Source organism: Penicillium alfredii (genome assembly GCF_028826965.1).
Source record: "Penicillium alfredii strain IBT 34128 chromosome Unknown utg000004l_segment0_segment0, whole genome shotgun sequence".
Lineage (NCBI taxonomy): Eukaryota > Fungi > Ascomycota > Eurotiomycetes > Eurotiales > Aspergillaceae > Penicillium > Penicillium alfredii.
The window spans coordinates 3,171,491-3,198,743 of record NW_026622701.1 but is presented as its reverse complement, the minus strand read 5'-3'; the positions used below and the strand labels follow the sequence as shown (position 1 = coordinate 3,198,743).

Below are 27,253 nucleotides of genomic sequence, written 5' to 3'. Positions count from 1 at the left end.
AGATGTGGATAGTCCACGTACCTGTAGCTCCAGGGCTCCCTCCAAGCCACGAGCTATCCCCAGCTGCTTTAAGTCTGGTCTCGCGTGACGTCAAGACGAACCGTTGATCGGCCCCCAAGTTGTTCCCCCGACTATCGTTATCGCACACCTCGCTTTTTTTGCCCTCAGCTTAGAAGTCTCTCAGCGGCCGGCCGCTGTCTTCATTGTCTGTTTTTTCCTCTGACCCACTGGGCTTTGTCTTCTGCAAGATCAGTGTTTCCGGTGCCCCCCCACACAAATCCCCTGCGGGGCCCCTAGGATCCAAAAAAATCAGCTATAACCCACTCCCATCTGGCCTCTGGAGAGTAGAGGCTCCCTCAGTCCTAGCTGCTCATCTCACCCAATCTCGCCATCATGTTTGGAATCTTTGCGGACTTGATGTCGTAAGTGCTTTCTATCCCAGGTGCAATACCAGGCTAATCCCACCTCTGCTGACAGCTCGGTGATCACCATCCTGTTCCCCGTCTTCGCGTCCTACAAGGCCCTTCGTTCCTCCGACCCCTCACAACTGGCTCCATGGCTGATGTATTGGGTGGTACTGTCGGTCGTCTTGCTGGCTGAATCCTGGACCGTTTTCATAATCGGATGGTATAGTCTGGCCCCTTGTCCATCTCCCCGAGCCACACACTAATGGCCGATGACATCTGCAGGTTCCCCTTCTACAGTTGGATCCGACTCTTCTTCCTGTGCTATCTCGTTCTTCCCCAGACGCAAGGGGCTCGTCTGCTATACCAGGACTACGTGGATCCGTTTCTGACCCACCATGAGCGGGAGATCGAAGAGATGATCGGCCGCACCCATGAGCGAGCCAAGGCCCTGGGCCTGCTATACTTCTACCAGGCAATCGATCTGGTCCGAGAGAAAGTCCTTGGTCTCCCTCCACAGAAATCGGCGCCACCGCCACCGACGGGACCCGCGGCCTACGCACAATCTCTCCTTTCCCGGTTCAACCTCCCCGCCGCTGGTGCCGCCGGCGCACCAGCTACGCCCGCTGCCAATGACTGGTACTCGGTTTTGAGTTCCGCTGTGGGGTCTGTTACCGCCACAGGCAAATCTCGTGAGGCACGAGCTGAGGAGCTGTCGGCCAGTGGCAGTCTGCTCCAACGACAGATCCAGTCCATGTCGGGCGCAGAGAAGGCGCAGTATATATCATCCCAGCGGGAGCTACTGGATTTCCTGCGATCAACTCTGGCTCGTGAGGAGCAGACCCTGAGCCGCGATGACCCCGAAACTGACGACCTGGCGTACGGTGCACCGCTGCGGAAGAACCGTAGCGACAACTCCTTCGATGTGGTCGACGACGAAGACCTGGGCAAGACCCGACAAACCAGTGGCCGATGGGCATCTGGATGGTTTGGCAACGACCATGATTCTTCGGGCTCATCTGGCACCGATTTCGCGGCGCGCGCCGTCGATGAGATTGCTCGGTCGCGGACCACCGGTCATGATCGCTACTAATCTGTATGGGGGAGATCCATCGCCGGGCCGAGTCGTGTTCGGGCAAAGAAGAAAGGAAGAAAAAGAAAAAGGGGAAAGGAAAGTAGAAACTCGGCCTTTGCTATTTCTGATCGCTGAATCCAATCCAACTTGCTCCAAGCGACCTGTGCGTCAGTGTGTAGATGGGTCAGATGGGACCGTCGGAAGAATTACGTGCATATCCGAGTTCCCGCTGCAAGGTGTCGGGCACTCGGGACAGGAGTCGATCGCAAGAATGCCACCGGGGTTTGAGGCCAGGGGTGGAAAGGAGAGATACCAGGGACGCGTAGAGAAGCGAGACAAAGAGAAACAGGATTGGTAGACGCTGTTTGTGACGCTGTTTGTATGCCGGGTGTCTGGGGATGGAGATTAGATTGGGAGTCGAATGCATTGTCCATTCACTAATACATGAATACAGACAATCAGAGTTGGTACCTGTTGCTTTTAATAATGTGAGTAACTACAGCAGTAATGGCCCGTCCAGTAAATCCGAGGTACTTTCATTGTTCGAGGACAATACTTGGATTGTATGCGCGCGATGTCATGGTGGCGGCTGTAGATGCGGAATCTTTTCTTTTTTTTCTTCCCCTTCGAAATTTGATCTTTTTCTGATCTTCTTCAGATCTCTCGCATTCTTCGAGTGCTTTCTCTCTTTCGATTCCCGAGGTGAGTTGGGCGAGAAAAACCCCTCCAGACGCGGACTTCCCTGTCGTTTTTTTTTGTTCCTCCACAACGAATTTTCTTCCCGACTTTTTTTTTCCCTTGGGATTTCTTCTTCCTTCCACCCACACAAATCTTCTTTTTCTTTTTTATCAACATCCTGTGGACCACACGCTGCTTTTCCTTGCTGCGTCGGTCTTCATCAAGGATTTCCTTCAACCCCTTCTTCTCCCTTTGATCTAATCCCCAGTGTGCAGATTTCAGGTTTGGATGTGGCCTTGTCGAGCCTCTTCCACGCCTTGACATCACCCGTCACTCTCTCTCGCCAAAAAAAAATCCTCTCTGCACGTCTGACGAGGACACTACCTGTCTAATGAGCTCGATCCCTCCTCAGTCGGGCCCTCAACCTCAAGGACAGAGCACCGCGACCACCGCTTCCTCCCAGCCCGCCACCTCTACCCCCCTGGCTGCCACTGCTCCGGCGCCGGCCAGGTCCTACGCCAACGCCACGAAGAAGTCCGCGACGGACTCGACCGCCGCTCCCGTCACCGTGGGTGGCTCGGCACAACATGGGAAGTCGACTTCGGTATCTCCTGTGAGCGGCAAACCCATGCAACCCCAAGAACCCCAGCAATCCGCGTCGCCGGGCGTGACCATTGTCAATGGCGCCCCGACGGCCCCTGCTGCATCTCAAGGCGATCACTCTCGGAAGCCCTCCGTGACCATCACCTCCGCCGGCACCTCGGGCTACATGCCCAACGGTGGGCCTGCCAGTCGTCCCAATAGCCTTCAGTTCGGTTTCGCCAACCAGCAGAGTTCGCCCAGCATGGGCAACCATGCCGTGCCCGCGTCCAACCAGTCGCAGTCTGGTCTGGGTGCCCCGTCGACGAACCCGCGTGTCACCTCTCCGCAGACTTCTCCGTCTCCCATTCCTCAGCCGGCTTCCAGCGGTGGCCGTCCTCCGCCATCCACTTACCAAGCGCAGGGTAACGTGCCCAACTTTGGAAGCTTCGGTGATGCTGGCGATGCCAACGTAAGTACTCTTCCTCGGTGCCTTGATCGAAACTGGGGCACGCGATCGCGTGTGAAACGTGAGACGCGACCGCGCGCACGACCTCCCCACCCCCTTCCCTTTTTTTCCATCTTGCACTCCCTCAAGTCCCCCACGGTTTTTTAACCTGCTGCTCACAAATAGACGCGCCCCACACCACAGGCACCTCTCGGTCCCGGTCCCCAACATTTGCGCCGCGAATCTTCCCAGTCGACGCACAGCGACATGAGCAGCCACATGGGTAGTGGCCCTGGCCGTGGTGGGTATCCACACCAGGGCGGTCGCGGTCGTGGATACTCTCAGTCTGGCTACCAAGGACAGATGCCATACTCGCCCGGTCCCAACTTCCGACAGACCCCTAACCAGCCTCGTGGTGGTCCCAACATGGGCCCGCAATTCCACGGTCCTAACCAAGGCCGGCCGCTGGCTCCCTTCCCCAACTCGCCGCACCAAGCCAACCGCAGTCCCGCCCTGGCCAACGCACACCCTGCGACGCCTCAAATGAACCAGGTCCCCATGGCCCACCCGCAGATGCCCCCGCAGCCCTACGGCGCGTATGGTCAGCACATGGGCCCCCAAACTGTGAGATATCCATCTTTTTCTCGTAATCCCTCCAACAAACCCGCCCGGCGTGGCAATTTTTCCAGACATAGAGCAAAATCGGCCGTGTCACTCAATTTTCCCATCCCGGATCTTGCGCCTGAGAGCGGCCAGTTTGAACGATATCTAACAATGATGAAATCCCACCAGGCCTATCCCCCTGGGTATGATCCCAACTACGGCTACTACAACCCGGCCTATGGCATGCAGCAGATGCAGTACATGACCCCGCCATCGCCCCAGCCTCGTCCGGGCATGCCCTACAATCCTCAGGCTGGGTATATGCCCGGGCAGTACAACGTCCAGCCGCCGCCCCAGTCCACCCCGCTTTCGCGCACCCCCTCCCAGGTTTCTACTGACCGTCCAGGATCAAGTCTCGGTCAGGGACCCGCCCCGGCAGGACCCCCGGCCCCTGGTCACGCCCACTCTGCCAGCCGATCGTCCAACAGTCCCGCGCCGGCCAAACCGCACTTCATCATTCCCTCCGCTAAAAAGAGCCCGATTGTCATCAAAGACCCCGGCAGTGGTGTGGTTAAGACGTTCGACAAGACTCCTGCCTCTCCGGCGCGTGCCACTCCTTCGCCTGTGAAGATCGCCACCCCTACGTCGACCCCGCCACCGCGGACAGCAAGTGCAACAGAGCACACTCGATCAGACAGCAAGGCGACTGCTGCGAAGACGGACGAGGAGAAAAAGCAAGAGCTGAAAGACGCTGTGCGCCAGAAGATCCAAGAAGATGAGGCGGCGCAGAAGCGCCAGGCCGAGTCTACTCGCAAGACTACTGACGAAACCGAGCCGGCCAAGGCGAAGGAAGGAGAGACTGAGTCTGCCCGTGCTGCGCTCGAAGATCTTAGCCTGAAAGACAAACCTGCGCCCCCCGAGGAGCCGAAGAAGACTCCGGCTCCTGCTCCCGCCAACGATGATGAGATCGACTTCGACGCCATTGAGCGTGAGATGGCTGAGATTGAAGCCAAGGAACTTGCTGCGGAGCAGGACTACAACCGCAAGAAACAGGCTAAGAAAGACGAGGAAGCACGGAAGGAGCGTGAAGAACGCGAATCTTACGAGGCCAACATGAAGAATGCCGAGCGAGAGGCTGAAGAACGCGAGATCGCCCGTGAGACTGCTCGCACGCAAAAAACCGAAGTTGTCGAGGACGAGAGTAGCCGCAAGGAGCGCGAAGACCTGTTCGCCTCGCTCAAAAAAGGTGGATTCCAGGCCACAGAGTCCTCCACGCCTGCCGACAGCGGCGCTGCTACTCCGGTTTCCTCGGATGTGTCCATGGGCCCACCGGCGAAGCCTGCCAGTGCTGCCAAGAAGCCCGCCGGCCTGAAGCTCGACACTCCCAATCCCACCGAACCGCCGCAGCCGAGCGCCGCTATGAAATCGCTACACAGTGCCAAGTTCCTGGAGGACCTCAGCAAGGTTACTTACCCGTCCTCAATCACTGCTCCTAACCCGGCCCTGAATGCCGCCGCCCCCGCCGGCCGCCAATTCCACTACGACAGAGACTTCTTGCTCCAGTTCCAGACCGCATTTAAGGATAAGCCTTCCGTGGACTGGGACTCGCGCGTGCGGGAGACTGTCGGTGACAGTGAAGCCTCTTCGCGCCCTCAGTCAGCTCGGACCCCTAGCATGGGTGGCCGCGCTGGCTCGCGCAATGCCCCCGCCACCAGCTTCCCCATGGGAATGGGCAACTTCGGCCAGCCGCAGTCTCGCCACAGCATGCCGCCTGTCAACCCCTCGCTGGGCGGTCGCAACGCACACCCCTTCGGACCTTTCCCCCGACCAGGTATGGGTATGGGCCCTGCCATGAGCCGCACCAACTCTTCTGGTATGCCCATGTCTCCTCGTGTGGCCTCAAGCAAGGGTGGCGCGCGTGCGGGCAGCAAGCGCGACAAGCACTCTGCTAAGAAGGAAGAGGAGGGTAACAAGTCGATGCCTCTGACAGCCGGCATGGACCTGAAGGCCCTGACTACCTCATCCACTGGCTGGAAACCTCGCAGTATCGGACAGGCGACTACTGGCCCCGCTCCCGGCGGTGACACTTACATGGCACCGGATGTGGTGCAGCGCAAGGTTAAGGCCGCTCTCAACAAGATGACTCCGGAGAAGTTCGAACGTATTGCCGCCCAGATTCTGGAAATTGTTTCTCAGTCAAAGGACGAGTCCGACGGTCGTACCCTTCGCCAGGTTATCCAACTCACATTTGAGAAGGCGACCGACGAAGCTCACTGGGCTCCAATGTACGCCAAGTTCTGCAAGCGTATGCTGGAAAGCATGAGCGTTGAGATCCAGGACGAGAACATTCGTGACAAGAACGGCAACGTCGTTACCGGCGGCAGTCTCTTCCGAAAGTATCTACTCAACCGCTGTCAGGAGGAATTCGAACGCGGCTGGAAGATCAACCTGCCCGAGAAGCCCGAGGGTGTCACAGAAGAGGTGGCCATGATGTCAGACGAGTATTACCAGGCAGCTGCGGCCAAGCGCCGTGGTCTCGGTCTTGTCAAGTTCATTGGTGAGCTGTACAAGCTCGGCATGTTGACTGAGCGAATCATGCACGAGTGTGTCAAGAAGCTGGTCGACTACGAGGGCATTCCCGATGAGGCTGAAGTCGAAAGCTTGACCAGTCTCCTGCGCACGATTGGTTCCAGCCTGGATGCGTCGGAGAAGGGTCCTGCCATGATGGACGCATACTTCGCCCGTATCAATCTCATGGTTGAAACTCCTGGACTGCCCAGCCGTATGAGGTTTATGTTGATGGTACGCAAATTCTTCTGGTTGAGATTCCTGCACACCACAACTAACTTGATTTCTTACAGGATATCATCGATCTCCGTGCTTCTCGTTGGGTTTCCAAGGACTCCGACAAAGGTCCCAAGACCATCCACGAGATTCGTGAAGCAGTAAGCACTCTTTTTTTTTGTTGTCTCGCTGTGGCAGTTGATTCTAACCATTGAAATAGGCTGCTCGTGCCCAGCAAGAAGCCGACATGGAGCGGATGCGCCAGCAGGCCAACCGTGGAGGCGGTGGCCGCCCCCAGATGGGCCGTGGCGATGCGCGCAGCTTCAGTGGTTACGGCCACCAGGCGCCTCCGCCAGACTACGCCTCGAGCAAGGTCGGCAGCGATGACCTCCGCCGCCTGCGAGCCACCCGCAACACCAACCAGCCCATGTCATTCGGCCCGTCGAGCCTGCTTGGCTCGCGCAGCAGCAGCGGCCGCAAGAACCTGGGTCCCGGCGGCAATCTGGTCCGGGGCAGCGATGACAGCGCAGCCAGCAGCCGCACCGGCACACCCCCTGCCGGCAAGAAGGAAGACAAGGAGGCCGCCTCGTCGATCAATGCTTTCAGGTATGTTGTCTCGTTGAATGGTGGTTGGTGATGGGTTTATACTCATTTTGTCGTATCCAGTGCCCTCGCCAGTCTGGAAGACCGGGACAACCTGGCCACCTCGCCCCCGTCGAACCCTACCTCCCCCATGCTCACCAAGTCCCAACCGGCCGCCGCTGAGCGCCGACCCTCCAAAACCCCGTCGAAGGATGGCGAGAACGCAGCATAGATTCCTTAGGAGTAATGATCAACGCTTTCATTTCTTTTTTTTTCTTGTTTCCGACAAAAGAGTTTCTTGTTTTTTTTTTCTCCCATCTTCCTCCCTTTGTCCCCATCTTGCTTTCTCACCCATGCGTTTGTTCTTTTCATCTGCTTTTTTACCAGTCCTGTTCCTTGCATTTTCCGACTGGTCGGTTCATGGGACTTTCTTCATAGTGTACAATTTTCACACTTATTTTTTTCTCTTCCAACTCTTCTTCTTCCTCTTTTCTTCTTTCCCGCTGTTTCTCCTCTTTCTCCTTTTCTCTTACCTATTCTTGATTCTTCTTCTTCTGTCCCTTTTGCTCTGGTTCAATGGAGAGAGGGGGGGAAGAAGAATGTAGCGAACATTGCACCTAGCTAGCTGGGAGGAAATACTTTCTTCTTCTTATTTCCGGCTTCATTGCAATTCGTAAGTTTCGACAGGGTAGTGAGAAGGAGGCGGGGTCTTTGAGGACATATCATTCATCTCCATCTATCTATCCTGCCAAGAGAGGGAATCTATACGATGAGGGGAATGAACGGTATACAGAATCAGACAGAAAAGAGGATGATAGGAAGGAAATGGGTTTGCTTTCTCTTGTCTCTCTTTCCGTTCCCCCTACTATTTAGAATGAAGATTCTTACCTTGGACTTGGTTTTGTAGCTTTGCATACCCAGACTATTTATCGGCCTATAGGTATCTGCATACCAAGATTAAACTACGGAGGATTGTAACTACCAGCAGTCCGCCTCGTACGAGACTATTTATGGCCACAAAGATGTCATACAGATAAAAATAACTTGTGTATTGCATCACGATCATCTAATCTAAAACCACCCAAGGTCAAGACATCGGTCGAGGTTGTATTCCCAGGTGAGACATGGCTCTCTCAAGACAGACGCCATTGCATGCGAACAAACAGTCATTTTCCGAAAAAATGGTTTTGTACCGTAGTGAAGGGGGGTATAATTTGCCAGGAATGGGATGGCCCTGGCTGCTGTACATGAAAGAAAAAGCAGATGTATGTAACGGTGTCGTAAACTCGGCTTCGTGTGCAACGTGATATGAAAGAAGCAATCCCAAAGGCAATGCATGACAATAACACTAGTGCCAATTCGGATGCTGGTGGTGACCGACGCAAGGCCATGGATATAGAAAAAAAAGAAAGAAAGAAAAAAAAAAAAAAGAGGAAAAACAAAGTTCTCACGGAGTTCTGTCACGGCTGTGGTTCTTCTGTCTTCCCCTTGTCGTCATTGTCGTTAGAAACTTCGATCAAAGGAATCGATGCTCGTTGCTGCGCTGTGTCGGATTCCTCTTTGGTCGACTCCTGTTGATCAGCCTCCTGGTTAGATGGCTGGCCCTCATCAGACGAATCCTGGTCAACGGGGGGCGACATGTGGACAGGGATCGCTGGGGACGGCGGCCTGCGGGTATCATCACTGACGACAACGCTCTCCTGGGAGCTAGCGGGACTGCTTCCCGTCGGACTCTTCATGAGGACCGTGTCATGTGGATGCCGAGCCGGGAAGGTGGAGTCGGAGTCGTCATGGCTGAGGCTACTCTGATCAGACACTGACAGCGAACTGCGCGAGTTGGCATTTGAGTATGAGGGGGAAGGCCCAGGGCCTCAGCAACAGCTGCTTCCTCGTCGGGGAGCCGCGAGATACTGCTCTCGGTACTGGAGCTGGCGTCAAAGATGCGGCTGCCGCGCTGCTCGCTCATTTCAAGAATATGGTTGTAGCTCCGCCGCGTAGGGTCTGCGCGGCGTTTTTTCTTCTTCTTCTCGCGTTTGAGGGTCGGCCGGACGACAATAACGGGGATCGGCGATTGCTGGAGACAATACTTGGAGACTGAGCCGGGTAGGAGGCTGTGTACGCCCTTAAGGTTGCGGCCACGCGTGCCCACAACAAGCATTGCGGGTTCGTATATACGGATCTGAATCATGTCAGGACGGGGAAATTGCTGGTGATACACCAAAAGAAGACTTACCATGCGCTGGATAATATTCTCGACTTTGCCCACGGCGAGTTCAAGCACCAAGCTGATAGCCTTCTCATCTTGGCTGTTCTTTTGTATCACCTGCTCAAACAATCTTTCGGCCTCCTTGCGATACTTTCCTTCTTCAATAGCAGCATCGCTGGCCATGCGCGAGTCCTTCTCCACAGCTCGAAGACAGACAATCTCGTCGCCATCGTCCACGAGTTCATCGATCAGCCACTCGAGGGCAAACTCAGAGTAATCATTCTGATCGGTTCCGCACAGAAAAGTCCTGCTGCGACGTGTGCTCTGGTAGCCTTTGTGTTTATAGTTGAGGGTGAGAGAGAAATCCGCCGCGTCACGGTTGTCGAAGGTATCAAACGAGACACCGCGTTCGTAGGTCCTGCCATCAGTCAGCACATAGCACACTTCATCATCAAAGTATGCATTTCCACGGATAAACGCACTTTGGCGGCGGTGGCGATGGCCCGCGAGGTGTCAGGGCAGGCCGATGGTCCTTCTCGTCTACTTCCCTGGACAGCGGATCACCATAGGATCGCCGCTTGTCCTTGAAGCTGTGCGAGCGGGTAGGTAATTGGGCCTGAGCAAACTCCACATTGAATTGAATGGATCGCCGGCGCGGACTGCGGTTTCGGGGTCTGTCGTCCGAGGAGGAGTTGTGCGTCGGGCTGGACCCTGCAGGAAGTGCGGGGCTCTGAGCACGAGGTTGGGGGCGTCGGTCAGACTCGAACGAGGATTTGGGAGACGTCGGGGCCGACATTATGCGGCGACGATCGATGGAGATATAGAAACAGGCAAATTGCGAATCTGGCGGGTGGTTTGTGATTCAACAGGTTTCCTCGGGCGGGAGGGGAGGTATGTAACGGTGCGGGCCGCACTAGGGAAAGGAATGCTTGGGGTATGTAGGTGTGTATGGTTTGCAAATGGCTGGTAATCAGATGATTCCGAATCAAGGATGCGCAATGGCAATCGCTAGAGCACGAGACATGCGAGTGATCTGCTCAGACGCGCATCTCAGGCGGGGACGCTGGAGATTCCTCGAAGCAGGGCAGCCCAGAACATGGTTTTGAGCGCGTTAGATTTCAGGGAAAGGGTGGTCGTCGCAATAACTCGGACGAGTCTCGAGAGGTCAATGATCAAGTCCAATGGTATAAGTGCTAGTCTCGTGCAGAGCGAAGGAAAGCACGAGAACCGGATGCGGCGCGGGGTTCGCCTAAAAGCGCAGGCGGTGGGTTCTTGAAGAATCCAGTATTTATCCATCAAGAGCGAACTACTCCTGACGCTTCATGGGGAACTACATTGTGTAAGACTAAATAGAAGAAACTTCAACACGTCTGGTCAAATTATGCTCTGACCACTGGCACCTGGATCTGTAAAATTCCCAAAACATAAAATGAAGCCACGAAATATCAAATCCCAAGACAAGATGGCGGGGAAGTATATAAAATAAAACCAAAAGTACAAGTAAAAAGAAGGATGAAATCTCGAGTCTGCAGAAGGTCTCGAACAAGAATCTCGACCAAGTAATTCATCTTCCGCCAGATGCGCAAGTACCCAAGCACCTACAGCACGTAGCCCTAACCCACGAACCGCAGCTCTTGGCCGATCAGCGCCGATCACGGATAGGGTCTGTTCTCCGAAAGATAAATAAAAGAAATAAACATTGATACCAGAGGTATGTTGTATACATATACATATACAATGTGTATATGCCGTATATAATATAGCATACTGAAGTATACGTAAAAAAAACATGCACCACTGTGGACTCACCGAAAATTCAACGCCCTCGCTGATATCGATCCACGATCATCCCGAAGGATCTCCTTGCGCCAACCGCTCCGCGGGGTTTCCCTCCACAAGGATAAACCTACCCCGGGGCGACGCTATGAACGATAGTGTCCCCTGACCATGCCGACTTAGCCGCGAAGATCGGAGAGACTATTACCCAGGTAACCCCCCTTGGCTTTCTGACACATCCAACACAATACACCCTCCATTTAGCGGTGACGGGCCCGGGTGCGCTGGACACCAATGCAGAGACGATGTGCTCGGGTCGCGATCGACGAGGCGGGGGGTCAGCTGGCCCGGAGGGTCGGAATGGACGAAAATTGCATGGAGCGACAGGGGAAGTACAGTATTCAAAAATCTTACGGTCAAGTGTACACTATGTATTGTATGTAGTAGAAAAGGTGGAAATTTCGCATAAGACATTTTTCGTCTATGTACAGATGTAAGATGCGGTTGGGATCACAATGCATTTTGCCTCTCCCCTCCATTGGGAGTCTCGACCAGACGGAGAACTGCCCAATGTCCCAGAATGCAAACCCGTAGGGTCAGAGATGAGATGATAAGAACAAAAAAAAATAAGAAACAGATCAGGGTTATATAACGGTTTTTGCCATCACATGCGACCGGGTCCAAACTCCAGACAAGAAGCAAAAAAGAAAAATCCACAGGCTCGCTCCCAAATAGTTTCATCGTAAGGCGTCAGGGTATCACAGTATGTATCGAAAAGAAATAATGGTACACAAGGGGCTCAATCGAGATCAATATGCCTCGATGAGGGTGCTCTGCTCCTGTGAAACGTAATACCCTTGCTCAAACAGATGGGGCTGGTCCGAGCTGGCCAGTGGGAGGGCGGTGGTGGCGGGCGCCTTCTCATCGAAGGCCTCCAAGGTTGGTTGAGGCGGCGAGGGCGGGAGGGCATCGTCCTCGGATTCGTCGTCCGAGTCGGCCAGCAACTCGGGCGGGGACTGATGTGAGGAGGACCGGGTCAGGCAAAGTTCATCCAGGTCCTCGGCATCGTCGTACTCAAAGTCCGAGTCGGTGTCGGTGTCGTCGTCCTCCATCAGCACCTGCTCGGGCATGGGCGCCACGGGCGAGGGAGCGCGGCGACGCACCGGGGGTGCGTTGATGACAAAATCATTCTCGTCGAAGTCGGAGTCGTCTTCCTCGTCGCTGTCGCTGGTTTCGGAGTCGCCGTCCGAGGCGTCCTCCGGGTCCCAGTCTTCTTCGGGGTCCTCGACCACGGTGGAGGCCCACTGGATGTGCCGGGGCTCGTCCTGCGATGCCTTGGTGGCGCCGCTGACCGTCTGGTTAAACCACCGCTCTTGCTCTCGCTCGGCATCGGCGAGGTCCAGCATCAATGAATCCAGGAAGTTGGCGTGGCCCACGAGTAATCGCAGGTCATGGTCTGCGCGGGAAGCCTCACGGGTGAGCTTCTTCCGAGCAGTGTGGGCCAGGTAGTAGGTCTGGGTGATGCTCATTTTCTTTTGTTGACGCCTCCGGAAGAGAGAATCGAAGTAGGGGCTGGCAGCAGCGGCGAGGGAGGATGATTGAGGAGTGACGGAAGAATCCATGGCGGGAGGAGCTTGTTTTGAGCTGGGGGTGTGACTCAAGTGACTCAAGGGTCGCGTCATTCACAGGCGGTGAGGAAGTAGATCTGTGATTGATAACAACAAGGACTTGGAGAGATAGTAGGAAGGGATAATCAATGATATCGAGAATATCAATAATGGTGAGTGCTGTATAATGTTCGATGTGTGATTAAAGTCAAAACAAAATGCTTTTCCAGGGGATCTGGCGAGATTTAATATGATGCCTTGGCCCTCAGAGGCAGTCTCTTTTTTTTTCGTTTTTTTTTGTAAGCTCCGATCACCCGGACTTAGACGGACGGACGAGAGTCCCCACCGAATGGATGCCGAGCCCGAATTATGATTAATGCATTTCATACCGTATTGTAATGTAATGTATTTTTATTTTTATTTTTCACGTTTTTTTTTAACCATCTGGCTGCCTATATTACTATATTCTGTATATCTCTATTAGTATATCAGTCTATTTGTATATGACTATATATTTCTATACTTCTATATCTCTATATTTCTATAAGTATACATCAATTCCCATCTCCCTGCTCCATGTAATATTGTTTACAAGGTGAGTCACGGACCCAAACTCACCGCTCCCTTCGGAGACATCAAGCAAAGGACCGACGGGACCGGATCGGACCCCCAATCCTCCGATCACCTTGATGACTTTTTTTTTTTTTTTCCCCTTTCGATCAGATCCTTGGAAGGGTCCTGGGGAGTATTTACTCAGCAATCTATCACCTCATGATTTCCAAGCACCTTCATCATTATTCATCTAATCATCTCTAATCACTTACTTCCATGGATATATGCCTCGTATCATAGTTACTACAGGTTACTACAGGTAATATCATGGATATTCGTATTCGTGTGTAATACCAAGCTGCATGATCTCCTCATGACCGCTCTTCCAAGGGCGTGTGCATCCATCGAGCACGGTGATAAGGCGAGTACGGCCAAGTCTTGGCCGGTAACATTCCCCAGGAATTGGGATTGGCACAGGATGCATAATAATAATTATAATAATTATGATAAAATTATCATTATTATAATGGGCTGTGCACGGTTGGTTTTCAGCCTCCACAAAGGCAACGCAGTTCTTATCTCGATTATTTGCTTATTTGATTGGGTTATATACATGATTGACGCGTCTCATTCCTCGAATGCTTGCTGCCTTTTTTTTCTTTCTCCTTCTATGTATATCCACGTTGCTCCTTGCAGGGCGCAGGCTCTGACTGGATTTTTTTTTTGCATACTCCGCCTATTTTGTGGGGTGAGGAAACCCAATGGGTTGTGTCTCACTTTGGAATGAGGTGGAACAAGGCAATGGGATTGTATACAGGGTATACCTTGGTAAGCCAAGCCTGCAAGGCGAATCATGCCTACCACTACAAAATGGCAGACGTCAACACTTCGAACAAAGTCTTGTCTTGGGGCGAGTTGGCGAATTTCCCAAATCAGCTTATCGTGCCGAGACAGCCAAGCCAGATGAGCCTTGGTGTGGCTTTGCTGGGGCCCTCGCAGTGGGTTTCCTCCCTGTGTAGCCCCCCCCTAATTCCACTATTTATCCTTTCTAGGGAGTTATAGTTGCTGGGGCAGCCCTACCCCCCCCTAAACGAGTAATACGAGTGTATTGGGATATCCTTGGAACCAGTTTCTACCTAATATCATATCATACTAAGAATATCACATGTCGGCATTGCCCGATTATATGGTTATGCTCGGATTATTGATCAACTTTCTTTTTAAAAGATAGCGAACGAAAGAATCAACAATCGATAGGCCCAGGCCAAGCCACGTCCAAAGTATATCAAGATCAGTCATCACCAGGGACTCCATGGTTCGCGGCGATCGGCGTTTAGCCAACCCCCGAGGATCCATCCGGTGATAGGTGGATGACATCAAGACAGTCATTAGTCAAACCCGGTAGGAATTAGAAAGAAAATAAGATGGATTGAATAGGGGAAAGAAAATAATGTGATCTTGTATACACAAAATGCATGTACTGTATGTAGGCGGTTGGTTGAGAAAAACTGAAAAAGAAAAAATTCCGCTGGGGCGGAGTCGAACCGCCGACCTTCTGATGAAAGTGCTATTACAGTCAGACGCTCTAAACCAGCTGAGCTACCCGCGGGTGTTGAAGATCAAGTGGCCAATTTAAGTTCTATCAAAATTAGGAGTTATTCACCAATTTATCACCATTCATTCCTCCCTCTTCAACGCTAAGAGCCTCCTTCACTTCCTTACACGGTTAGCTCCTTAGTCCACTTCATTCCGATCAGCTTACACACAAAAGCATAAAGTGCTCACTAGTCCCAACAAGGATAAAAAGAAAAGAAGAGGAAGAAAAAAAAAAAAACAATGGCCCCACACAAAACACGATGACTCAACGGCTCCCGGAACTTCGGCCGCGCGCAAAATCCTCCGATGCCGAGGCCACCCGCGGTAACTCCGACTGATCCGTCCACGGGTGTATGAAGGGTGGGTCCTCGGTGCATAATTTTCTTCTTTCCCTTTCTTTGTGATGTGCTTGTTCTACCCGTACCCTGTCCATAGGGCTGATTTCACCTGCCATGTGTTTTGAGGACTGATGATCAGCGGATGAAAAACATACCGACGATCTCGGCTGCTTCGGCCTGGTTGCTCCGAAACTCGGGCTTGTGATAAGAGTGTGCAGCATCATGACTCCCAAGGTTGGTTATCACGCCAGTACTGCCACTGCTAGTCGGAGTGGATGGAGCTGTCTATTCCGCATTGAGGAAATCGTGAATACCCTATTTTCCCAATGTGACTCACATGCTATTTTCAGTATGACTGGGGCCGGCACTCGGCTTATTGTTGTGGAGCTGGGTTCCTCTGCTCTGTCCAAGTACTCAGTGTTTTCCACTTGGGCCAGGGTATAGTGTTGGTATTAGTGCTGATGGAAATATTTTTGACTTGGCTTTAGCGACTATCTCGATCTTTTCTAGAAGCTGACCATGACTCACTCACCTTATAACCTCAGTTCTCCGAAGCTGGATGCCTGATGAATAGGGAACGTTATCCTAGGGAATTGTCGTTAGATTAATTATGCGACTTAATGTGATAGGATAGATACATCATGAAAATTAGCAACATCTTGGTTGTTAAAATGATTAAACCGAATTAAAAATTCGAATGAAATTTTCATTGGCAAAAAAAGATCCGCTGGGCTGGAGTCGAACCAGCGACAACTAGATAGCAAAGTCTATTACAGTCTAGCGCCATAAACCAACTAGACGACCAGCGGGTGATTATGAATGAATGGCAACAACTTGTATTTTTTATGCAATTCTGCATCTCGTATACAGATTCACTATGTAAACTAAGTGATCTACAAACTCTGGTTTATGGCTCCTATAGGGAATTAATGACTACTTATCATGTTTTCCTTATAATAGCGATTAAATAGTACATAAGAAGATAACAGAAATGGTTGTTAGACTAAAATTCAAGCTCTGTGTGGCAAGGTATCAAGTACTTTACTTTATCTACAACATTAAGTAGATATTGAAGCTAAACACTATTGATTCAGCTATACAGGACCTAAGTAGTATACCCAGATATTAATGGAAGCCAACTGCCCAGAATGTGTACGCCACTTACGGGCAGAAGCCATTTAGGTAGAAGGACAAAGGTGGTTATAGTCATCCACTGTCTAGCATCAAGAGAAAGCAACAAGTTCACAAAGAGTCCTTGAGAATCATATCTTTGTTTGCTTGCCTCTTCTCTTTCTCTTTCTTATCCTCGAACCCCTCTTTCATTCCCCATACATACTCTTTTTCTCTCATACCCCCATTAATTTCCCATCCATCACCGATGACCAGGCTCGCCGTCTCACCAGACCACCGGACCACCTTCTCCAGTCCATCCTCAAAACCCCAACCCGAGTCCAAAATGAAGCCAGAAGAAACCACACCCCACGACTTCGCAGATGACGCAGCAAACGCCGTGGGACTTTTCAAGCAAACCTTCCCCAGCTTCTTCACCTCATTCGAGCTCGTCCTCGATCCTCTGATCCGCTTCTTCGTGGGAAAATTCCAACTAAACATGAACCGCAACCTCCTCCCTCCAACCGTGGACCAAGAGGACCCAGATCAGCAGAAACTCCGCCACGCGATTGTCAACAGCCTGATGCTTCGCTTCGCCAACACGGGTTCGTTTCAGTTTGACCGTGACTACGACCACGATATCTTCACCTTTGTTCTCTACTGGTACCTGCGAGACCGCTGGGCTGCGTGTATTCGCTGGCAGATCGAGAAACATGCCCCTGGAACAGACTTGGACTCCCTGCTTCGATTTCCTTACATGCCCAGATCTGTTCCTGGGTGGTTGCGGCCTGATCCTTTTGTTTACAGTCCGTACCACATGGAGCGCATTGAGATTGGGCGGCTGCGGGATGGACTTTTCTATTGGGGTCGGCTGAAATGGCTGAGTAGAAATATGCGTTGGATGAGGTGTGTTTCTCTCTCTCTCTCTTTCGGGTGCTGGGCAGTATTTATACTAACTGGTGGTCATGAATGACAGTGAGGATATTGAGAGGGTTGATGAAACCCTGTGTTCTGATACACCAGTACTCTACTAGCAAGCATGCTTGTCGTTCTATCTTTTTTTTTTTTTTCCTTCCTTTCCTGTCTCCTTCTCTGTCTCTCTGCGTGGTTTGTGTACTGTTATCTCTCTGCATCTTCGAATGCTTATCGCAGCCCCGGGCATTTTCGAGGGAAATACTCATGAACTTATTAGCGGTTTTAGTAGTGATTTGAACATCCAGGAAAGCCCTTTTTTTTCTTCTTTTCTTTTCTTCTTTTCAACTTTCCCCAGTGCCTTCTCATGTATGTTTGATAGAAGTACCCGGGTAGTAGGCACCCCCATGCACAATCAGCCCATATACAGCAGGCTTAACCAGAGGGATATCCATGGAAAGGTTTCCCGACGGTTATATCCCTGGTATTTTGTTAGGGTTGAGTCTAAGTATACTGAATATCTGGCATTTGTGTAGGGATTTTGTTCGCATGCTAAAAAAATACTTGTTAATCACCGAGATATATATGGCTAAGCACCCATCTGTCGCTACCAGCAAAACCACCGATTCCACCTAACCCACACAATATATAACATGTGCAAATCATCTCCGAGTCCTCAGGTCAGCCGCTGGGGATATTTCCTCAAATGCACCATGGACGCAACATGCCATTTGTCGGACCCCCCTAGGACTTCAGGTCCCTAAACCCGAGGACATATTTCCTAGACTCAGTGGTTGTCGTACAGGTCAGGTCGATTCATTCTCGGTATTTCGATATAGCCTGCTTTTCGGGATATTTGAATAACTTTCGGTTGACTTCTCAGCAGCAGCAGCAGAATCCTGGTATCAATGCATCATCCCCCGCCTCGGATGCTCTATATTTACCACTACAATTAGCTAGGCATCAGGTCTCACTGTCCTTGAACTATATAAAAAGCTGATATTTTGTGATTCGAAAGCGATCAACAAGAAAAGAAAAAGTTGATATCATCATCATAACCCAAGAACCGAACCATTCTTGAACAGGGCATTTAATTCAAATTAAAATTTTTCTTTGGCAGTCGTTCTCTTTACTCTAACCGGGGGTGAGGGATAGAGAAAGAGAGGCATGGATACAAAGAAAAAAGTTTCAAATGTTCCCCCTAGTGGTGGAACAGACGGATGCCCTGCTCGACAAACACAATGCCCAGCTTCTCGGCGGTCTCAAAGACGGGGCCATCGTTCTGGCTGCCGCTGGGGGCGGCGATGTACTTGACGCCGGAGCGAGCGGCGCGGAAGACGTTGTCGATGAAGGGGAACTGTAAGGAATGAAGTTAGTATTGAAAAAGCCAACAAAAAGGACAAAAAAGAAGAAAGGAAGGAAGGAAGACATACGAAAGCATCCGACGAAACGGCAACCTCGCCCAGCTTCTGCAGCCAGGACTCGCGCTCCTCCTGCGTGAACGGAGCAGGCACCTCCTCGAAGACGCGCTCGTACTCGGCCTTCTCAGCATCGTTGCGCGGGTTCTGGCCCGAGCAGAGCAGGTCGATAGCGTTGCTCTTGTCGGCACGCTTGGTGCCCTGCTTCCACTTGATGTTGAGGACACGGTCGTGGAAGCGCATCCACCAGTTGTCGGCCTTGTCACCGGCCAGACGGGTGCAGTGGATACGGCTCTGCTGGCCAGCGCCGAGGCCGATAACCTGGCCATTAAGCGCGTAGCAGACCGAGTTGGACTGGGTGAACTTGAGCGCGATGGTTGCGACGGTCAGGTCGCGCAGGGCCGCCTCGGGCAGAGAGGGGGAGGTCCTTGGGCGTGACGATCGTGCTGAAGGTCTTGCTGGGCGAGATGACGATGTCGTTGCGGTGCTGCGTGAGCTGCACACCGTACAGCGTGCGCGTCTCCTCGGCCGGTGGCGTGTAGTCCTCGTCCATCTCCAGGACCAGGTACTTGCCGCCCTTCTTCTTGGACAGGATCTCCAGCGCTTCGGGCTCGTAGCCTGCCGCAATCACTCCGTCTGATACCTCGCGCGAGATGATCTTGGCCGTCGGCACGTCGACGACGTCACTGAGCGCCAGGATGTCGCCGAAGCTGGACATGCGGTCGGCGCCACGGGCACGAGCGTACGCCTGTGCCAGGCCCGACGACTCAATACCCGCAATGTCGTTCACCATGTACACCTTGCGCTCCTTCTCGGTCAGTGGCACGCCGATGGCCGCACCAGCCGGCGATACATGCTTGAAGCTGGCCGCCGCGGGGAAGCCCAGCGCCTGCTTGAGTTCCTTGACTAGGGGCCATGCGTTGAGGGCGTCAAGCAGGTTGACATAGCCGGGGGAGCCATTGCGCACCTTGAACGGCAGCTTGCCCTGTTCGACGTAGGCAGAAGCGGGCTTCTGGTGCGGGTTGGTGCCGTAGCGCAGCGAGAGCTGCTGCACGCCGTTACCGGCGTACTCCTTGCGGAAGAAGCCCGAGATGGCCGAGTCGTAGTCGGCGGTCTGCTCAAAGGCCTTGAGCGCATACTGCTTCCGGCTGGGCTCGGTGATCTCGCCGGCCTCGAGCTCCTTGAGGAACTCCGGGTAGTCAAGCGGGTCCGACAGGATCGTGACGCGCTTGTGGTTCTTGGCCGCGGCGCGCAGCAGCGTCACGCCGCCGATGTCGATCTCCTCCACGGCCTCGTCGATGGTGACGTTGACCTTGGCCACTGTCTCCTTAAACGGGTACAGGTTGCACACCACGTAGTCGACCTTGGCGATCTTCTGCTCTGCGAGATCCTTCTCGTCGGCCTCGATGTTGCGCGCCAGAATACCGCCGTGCACCGCCGGGTGAAGGGTCTTGACACGGCCGCCCAGCATCTCGGGGGCGTGTGTGATGGCCGAGACATCGCTGTCGTGGATCGTCAGTATTTCGAAGTTGGCAATGACATGGTTGTATAGATCCTTTCCCTCCCCATGTGTTTTCCTCGCCTCTCTCGTGCGTAACCACACAACCACCACGCACACACGCAGGATAGACTCACTCGACGGGGAATCCAGCCTCACGGATCATCTTGGCCGTGCCACCGGACGCGAGCAGACGAACATTCTGCTTCACCAGACCTTTGGCCAGGTCCAGCAGCCCAGTCTTGTCATAGACGGAGATGATAGCTGTTTAGAAATCCAACGATAAGCATTGGCTGCGGAAACAGCTGGGAGGGAAAACCGGCGGCCAAAACCCGGGGAATGCCCGATATCAAGAGCCAAGAAGCAAACCTACCGGACTTTTGTTGAGACATGATGGATCCGACTGTCGATAACCAGCGCCGTTAGAGAGAGCGAGAGCGAGAGCGAGGCCACTGGCACAGGCCGCCATTGCGCAAGGCAAGTAGAACAGCCAAACAAAACGACCACATACCTGATTCCAAGAGACAATCCGCAGAGGATGGCAGATATCACGAAGGGTCATCCTCTCGCGAAGAAATCTTTCTGTCCCGCCGCGGGGCACCGCAATCGGCGTCACATTATGGTTATATTACCAAAATGACCAAAATAACATACAAATCACATGACATGGACATCCGATCAGCAGAAAGATGATTCAGCAAGTCACCTGACCAAGACCTTCAAAAAGTTTCTGTTTGGGGATCCCGTTTCCTCTTTTCTTTTTCTTCTTCATGAACAACGCAAAATCAACATTCTTCTCAAAAAGCGTTCCTACGAGGATTCGTCTCATGAAGTACGGAAATCGTCATAGAGAATGGAGATCGAGTGTGGCTTGACCGCACAGGGTCGATCTTGGGTGCAGTGCCTGCCTGACCATCGGTCAAGTGGTAGGAATTGCAATGATTGATTCTACAAACCCGTGCTATATACCTATGCCTCATAGATATAGCTGTCCTTCTTATTACATTAAACAGGAGTGATCGCTTGGTAGCCAAGTTGATTGCCATTTTACCATGGATGCATGGGAATGCTGTATATTCCGTCCTAAGAATTCCTCCGTAGAATCTCGACGCGGCAGCCCTCGACCATAAAATTCCTTTTAGATTGTCTTCACGGCTTCAGGGTATCTCTGTTGCCGGCCCCGATGGCCAGCTGGCGGCCAATGTTGCCAAAGCAGACGCACGCGCAGAAGATTACACTGGCGATCCATGTGCGGACCGCCATACTCTCCTGGGTGATTCCCGTCCCCAACGCATTCTCCCACCCGGTCCCATTCAGGAGGGTGGCACCCACTGACGAGCCGGTCGATGCGGGCACCAGTTCGGGCTTCAAGCCCAACACCACTCCCATGCCGGTCAAGCCAATTGTGGTGGAGAGGAGGAAGCCGGTGGTGGTGCGATCGATCAGGTACCACAGAACGGGGTTGGCGAGGGCAAGGGTGAGCGATGCTTGGGTGGTGGATTCCCAGGGGAGTCGGCGCTAAAAAAAAAATTCACACATTAGTATTCGAGCCCGCGTAGAAGTTGGGGGGGTTCTTTCTTGTCTTTTTTTTCTTTCTTTCTTTTTTTTTTTTTGATTTTACTTACCATGGCAAAGGCGATCCCGACAAATGCTCCGACGCTGCGAGCAACAGTCACCCACGATGGGGTGCGATCCCCAGTCTCGTCGTCGGTGGCTGCGTGCTTGGATCGATTGACCTGTTCCAATTTGTCGTCGCGCCAGCTATCGAGCCAAGGAAGCACATTGCCCAGCGCAACGCCAGCCAGCCCCCAGAAACCCAAGTATTGCCAAGAGTCGTAGTAATGGATGTTCTCTAGCTTGACAGGGGTGATCCAATGGTTATCATGGAGATGGACAGTGATCACCCCGTAGACAACGCCGAAGCCAAACAGCAGAATGCTGCTCATAGCCTGCGGCAGGATGACGCCGCGGAACAACCCCTGACTGAGCCGGGACCGTGTTCGCCGCAGCGCAAACTGCCGTGGCTCGGTCGCCGACTTGACGGCGGCACCCTGCGACGGCTCTGGCGGGTGCTCCGCGGCAGGCGTGTTGGCCTCGGTGCCCCAGGGGCTGGACTCGTCGCGGAACCCATCGAAGGCCGTGGGCGAGTAGATGCCGTACAGCGTCGACGAGGTCAGATTCATGACTGACCCCGTCCGGCTGACGCTCGGCGAGTTCGACCCCATGTTCACGCCATTGGGGGTCAGCAGGTCGGGGTTGGCTGATTCGGCTGGTGTGGGTGGTCCGGACGACTCGGCGGACGCGGGCGGGATATCGAACGGTCGTCGCGGGCGCGGACGAAGGAGACGAGGTTGATCGGCCATCATCCACAGATGGTGTTCTGGTTTCGTGTTCACGCTCGTCGCTCAAATGTCTGGCGACCTCAGCCTTCCGGATGATTTGGAGAAAGAAAGATTAGAGCCTCCGATCGTCGGTGAGTCAGAACCAGGCTGAGTCCGTGCTCCCCGTGCGGGCGGCCCGAAAAATTTTCCCAAGAGAAGGTTGGTAAGAGGCGGATGAAAACTCGGTTGTAGGTGTCAAGAAGAAAGGAATGACGGGGAGAAGTAAAGATCAAGGATCCGAATTAGGTCGGGAGATGCGGTGGATGGCCTTTTGGTCGAGCTGCTGTAATGCCGAAGACGACTCAAAGAGAGAAGAAATGAAAAGACTTAGAAGACGTCAGGACTGTTGGGCCTGAGGATTGAAGAGGATGAAGTGTAAATGTTGGGGGGAAATTGGAAATACGTCAGTCCCTGCGAGTGCTCAGTAGTTTCGGGTCTTAGCAATCCGCTCGCCGCTGTTGGATCGTCGGGATCACCAACTGGATCTTCTGGACAATGCACAATGCAGTGTTTCCTGCGGCCTTTTTGCTTGACATTCAATAGCCGTATACCTTCCTAGATGCCAATTGGTCTTGTATCTGCAAAGTGAGAGCCAAGACAGAGGGGGGAGACTTCACATGTTGAGCCTCGGATTGTTTACGAGAGCGTGGAGAGAGAGAGCAAGACATGCATTACTCAAGACGTAGCCATATTAAAAATCAGAAATGACATAGACATCTCCTGGACCCGGGAAAGACATAGAAAAAAAAAAAAAAAAAAAAAAGAAAAAACCACTCGTACGGAGTATAGATCATGATACACAGGTGAAACGAAAAGAAAACAACGCCGACTCCAATCAACCTTCCATCATCTCGTCACCGTCGTCTTCCCGACGTCGATCAGCGGGGTGGCCCTCGGGAGCAGGCGACGAGCTCCCATGTCGGGCATAGCCATTGGGTCCGTCGTAGGTGGATGAATGCTCATCGTCCACATCATCGTCGTCCTCTTCCTGGTCGTCCGAGAACTCTCCTTCGTGCCCCATGTAGCTTTCTTCCAGGCCTGGCTCAGCGCGACGTGGCGCGTGGCCGTCGTCATCGGAGCCCTCGCCCAGCAGCTCGCGGTCGAGGTCGTCCAGCTCGCCCTCCATGTCCTCGTCTGCTGCCGCCGGCCCCGAGTACCAAGATGGGGTGTCCATGGCTGATGTTCCGCCGCCGATGCCGGAGGGACGGCTGCGGTTGCCCTTGGACCGAGAGGACCCCGCGGGTTTTTTTGAAGCATCCGGAGTAGCGGTAGGGCCGGTAAACTTGCGCTTCGCGGCGCTAGGACGAGAGGGGCGTGGGCGAGACCGGCTGCCGGGGGCCCGGATATCCGCTTCGAGAAGAGTTCGAGCCCTCTGTCGGTCTTCACGATCCTTCTTGCGATCCTTCTTAGGCCCATTGGAATCCTCATAGTCCCAACGGTCGAGTCGCCGAGTCGCTTTGCGCACCACGGAGAGGAAGAAACTGGCGCACTCGCCAAAATCATCATCTTCATCCGGGTTGGGGAAGAGGCCACCCTTGCCCCACGAATTCTCCTCATCCTCGGTATCATATCCCTCGGGCAGGCTTTGAAGCAGGCGCCCGTAACGGCCAAAAGGAATCTCGCTTTCCCGCTTGGCGCGCAGCACACGAAATGCGTTGGATTTCCGCTTGGACAGCAGGTAATCGATTCGCTGCCGGCGATTTTGTTCAACAGCAATCTGGTGCTGCGTCAGTGGCCGCGGTCGACGGCTGGGTGCTTGAGAGAGCGAAGGCTCGGGAATGAAACGGTTCATCAATGGATGATTAGATCCTGGAGGACCGGGAGAAGCGTCTGGGGTATGGTCCATCCGTGTCTTCAGAATGAGTCGCTGTTGACCCATGGCTCGATTGAGCGAGGACTCGCGCTTGGCCTGCTTATTACGTGGCCGTGATGATTGACCGTCATCATCGTCATCATCTAGGCTTAGTTTCGCGGAAGGATGGAGGGGGGTAGACATGGCAGAGCCGCGGCCTCCCAAGCCTGAGTAATCTCCAGTAAATGAGTCTTCTTCGAAGGGATAATCTGTATTGCACCGGAAGATAAAACATTAGCATTGGTAGAATATAAGACTGCGGGAGTCATCAGGACAAACCAACATACCTTTCTTGAAGCGTTTAGGAATACGGGGCATGGGTTCCTCCTCGTCCAGGATTCCTGTGAACAGTATGTCAGCCGTGCTATTACCGGACATGGCTAGAATGATTGACGAAAACTCACGCTTGCGCTCCAGTCTCTTGGACTCTCCATATTCGAGTTCCTCTTGTGTATCCACATTCTCTTCGTTGGCCTGTTCTTCTGTCAAGCTCTCAAAAGCAGGTACTTTCAGAGGCAAGCCCTCGGCACCGTCGCCTTCCAGACCGGGGCCGAACGGGTTACTGAGAGCCGCCTCGCGGCTGAAATCACTCTCCAGATACCACCACATGAGCCAAAGAAACGCTCGAGCACGACTTTGGCTGCTCAGTGTAGACCTCATGACCAGATCGAAGAAGTCCCGCGGAGGGAAGAAATGCATTTCCGAGACCTTGGGCGCATACTGCGCCAGCACAAAGATGAGGTTCACCGGGTTTGTCCGTGGTACGGCCTGCCGCTTGATCTTTTCCAAGGTATTTGGCTGATCGACGTCCTCTGATGCGCCCTTGAGGATGGATTTCAGGCGAGGGGCATCTTGTAGTTGTTTGTAGGCATTGGAGTCCTGGTGCGCCTGGAGCGAGGGGATTGAGTGGTAGGTTCGAAGTTGGGCACGCATTTCAGGGAAGACTAGACAAGAGAAAAGGCGAACGAGTTAGTCCTGCAAACGCCCTAGCCATAACAAAGGGGGTGGAGGGAGTCGAAAAAGAAGGCATACAGTTCAGAGTCGTGTTCATGCGACCGAAGTTCACCAATAGACAGACCATGGCCATACTGATAGCGGCGGGCTTATCATTCTGCAATTTATCCTTCAGGATCTTGCTGGTTTTGCTGCTCCGGGCCATTGCGTCGATATAGACGTCGGCGAAGTCCATGTTCTTTTGTCCATCGGGGTATCGCGTGAAAACCGGGGTCTTGTCCTCGAAGACGAGTTTGAGGAACTGGTATTGGATATCTTTGCGCCAGAGAGGGATGCCATCCTCCTTTTTGAGATGTCGAATCTTATTGCCCGAGTAGACTGACCCAATCGTGCCGTTCGCCTGGCGTCTCGTACCGACCGTTGCGCTGGCCGTGCCGGGGTTGTCGTCTGCGGCCTCGGACACGGCGAAGGAGTCCTCCATGATGGAGTTGTCGATCTCGGTCATGGTGGATGACGGTGGTAATCGACGATGTCACCGTTTGCGAAAGCTCTCGGAGCCGAAGGATCGGATGGGGGTGTGTTGTCGCCCCCTAGGAGGCAGCTGATGAAAGAAGCGCGCGAGTCAAGAATTCAAGAAGACAAAAGAGGGTGGGGATGGAAAAAAACAAAGGAAAGGGAGGGCAAACTGATTGGGGAAAAAGGGGAGACTGGAGGGAAAATGGGCGAGGGATTATTCGCCGGGCATTATGTGTGAAGGTATCGCCTTGTGGTGATAGCTACCCGGGCACCCGCGATGCCTTGGCACGCAGGGCTGTTCTTTTATGGGGGGAATCACTTGGTCTTTTATGAAAAGATTAGGAATTAATTCGATCAAGTGCATGCCTATTCATTCAGTCTTATGAATACTGAAGCTAAGAATATTAAGGATTTGGAGATATACGCGAGGTACACATACAAACACCATTCCTATACCTGCGAAGTCTTGACCAAAAATATGAATATAGCCTGCTCATTGATTTTTTCTATCTTTCTGTCTTTTATTTTACTTGACTGTCCAGAAATTATTGATGGATAGTTCACTTTTGATTGAACTGCATCTACATGTCTACTGCAAGGGAGAAGTGTAGAAAAGCACTACATGGTTCCCCAGTTTATCAACTCTTCAAATCTACCCAAGATCCAGCAACCCACACAAAATCAGACTGGAAACACTTTTTGAAATTGCATTGGATAAGAGGGCTTTCCTTCTCACGGCGCGATCCCCTTTTTCTGGCTGTCTCTTCAGCCTCTTAACCTAACCCCATGAGCAACCCCTGCGAGTGATTCATGCAGCGCCGGCGACAGCGTCCCATCCTCCACGGATCCGAGAAAAATGAAGTGAAATAAAGAAATCGAGAGCTCCCCTTCGGAGACAATCAGCAATCAGCCTCCGCGGACCCGGTTGTTGAGAGGACATGGTGGATGCAAGTCAAGCCAACGCCATACAGAATGCAAAGAATCCCTTCCCATTCGAAAATAAAACCACTTGCAGTCAAGCCCGGAGAAAGAAAGCGTGATTTTTGGTTGTTTCGACAATTCAACTGCAGAACGCACAAGGGCAACAGCAAATTAAACAAGATGAAACATAAACATAAGCATAAGCATGGAAAAAAAAGGTCCGCCATGAGATACCGACGCTGTCATAGTCTATGCTGCAAGGCCCGACTGATGCAGCCATGACAACACCGAGAGATGGATGCGACAATGAAAAAAGCACTTTTCCGGGGTGATGAAAAAGCCGGCATTCTTCGCTCGGCGCGCGTCATTCGAACGTGGCCCCTAACCCTGGGACGCTCGAACATAAGGGGGTATCTGGTGAGAGCGGACACAGATAAAAAAAAAAAAAAACAAAGACAACGCA

At 52.8% G+C, this 27,253-nt stretch overlaps 8 protein-coding genes across 8 annotated transcripts; 3 read left to right on the top strand and 5 right to left on the bottom strand.

The window, feature by feature from the left end:
- Positions 1–393: 393 nt before the first annotated feature.
- On the top strand, positions 394–1,497 carry NUU61_002853 (HVA22/TB2/DP1 family protein; the record flags this gene model as incomplete). The annotated part of the gene is made up of 3 exons (XM_056653435.1): positions 394–422; positions 478–574; positions 634–1,497. 3 exons carry the CDS (start codon positions 394–396, stop codon positions 1,495–1,497), a joined length of 990 nt encoding a protein of 329 aa, XP_056514502.1.
- Positions 1,498–2,548: 1,051 nt separating this feature from the next.
- Positions 2,549–7,385, top strand: NUU61_002852 (putative eukaryotic translation initiation factor subunit eIF-4F; the record flags this gene model as incomplete). Its single annotated transcript, XM_056653434.1, has 5 exons — positions 2,549–3,208; positions 3,371–6,589; positions 6,649–6,732; positions 6,792–7,177; positions 7,238–7,385. 5 exons carry the CDS (start codon positions 2,549–2,551, stop codon positions 7,383–7,385), a joined length of 4,497 nt encoding a protein of 1,498 aa, XP_056514501.1.
- A 1,228-nt stretch (positions 7,386–8,613) lies between these two features.
- NUU61_002851 (universal stress protein) lies at positions 8,614–10,155 on the bottom strand (the record flags this gene model as incomplete). The annotated part of the gene is made up of 4 exons (XM_056653433.1): positions 8,614–8,958; positions 8,982–9,332; positions 9,387–9,777; positions 9,842–10,155. 4 exons carry the CDS (start codon positions 10,153–10,155, stop codon positions 8,614–8,616), a joined length of 1,401 nt encoding a protein of 466 aa, XP_056514500.1.
- A 1,789-nt stretch (positions 10,156–11,944) lies between these two features.
- NUU61_002850 (uncharacterized protein) lies at positions 11,945–12,757 on the bottom strand (the record flags this gene model as incomplete). Its single annotated transcript, XM_056653432.1, has 1 exon — positions 11,945–12,757. One exon carries the CDS (start codon positions 12,755–12,757, stop codon positions 11,945–11,947), a length of 813 nt encoding a protein of 270 aa, XP_056514499.1.
- Positions 12,758–16,606: 3,849 nt separating this feature from the next.
- NUU61_002849 (uncharacterized protein) lies at positions 16,607–17,372 on the top strand (the record flags this gene model as incomplete). The annotated part of the gene is made up of 2 exons (XM_056653431.1): positions 16,607–17,244; positions 17,315–17,372. The coding sequence occupies 2 exons, from the start codon at positions 16,607–16,609 to the stop codon at positions 17,370–17,372; spliced, it is 696 nt and encodes a 231-aa protein (XP_056514498.1).
- Positions 17,373–18,451: 1,079 nt separating this feature from the next.
- NUU61_002848 (phosphoribosylaminoimidazolecarboxamide formyltransferase/IMP cyclohydrolase) lies at positions 18,452–20,558 on the bottom strand (the record flags this gene model as incomplete). Its single annotated transcript, XM_056653430.1, has 5 exons — positions 18,452–18,607; positions 18,684–19,073; positions 19,108–20,170; positions 20,304–20,430; positions 20,540–20,558. 5 exons carry the CDS (start codon positions 20,556–20,558, stop codon positions 18,452–18,454), a joined length of 1,755 nt encoding a protein of 584 aa, XP_056514497.1.
- A 757-nt stretch (positions 20,559–21,315) lies between these two features.
- NUU61_002847 (INSIG family protein) lies at positions 21,316–22,529 on the bottom strand (the record flags this gene model as incomplete). The annotated part of the gene is made up of 2 exons (XM_056653429.1): positions 21,316–21,684; positions 21,792–22,529. 2 exons carry the CDS (start codon positions 22,527–22,529, stop codon positions 21,316–21,318), a joined length of 1,107 nt encoding a protein of 368 aa, XP_056514496.1.
- Positions 22,530–23,382: 853 nt separating this feature from the next.
- NUU61_002846 (uncharacterized protein) lies at positions 23,383–25,858 on the bottom strand (the record flags this gene model as incomplete). The annotated part of the gene is made up of 4 exons (XM_056653428.1): positions 23,383–24,608; positions 24,687–24,740; positions 24,804–25,343; positions 25,432–25,858. The coding sequence occupies 4 exons, from the start codon at positions 25,856–25,858 to the stop codon at positions 23,383–23,385; spliced, it is 2,247 nt and encodes a 748-aa protein (XP_056514495.1).
- Between the last annotated feature and the right edge of the window lie 1,395 nt (positions 25,859–27,253).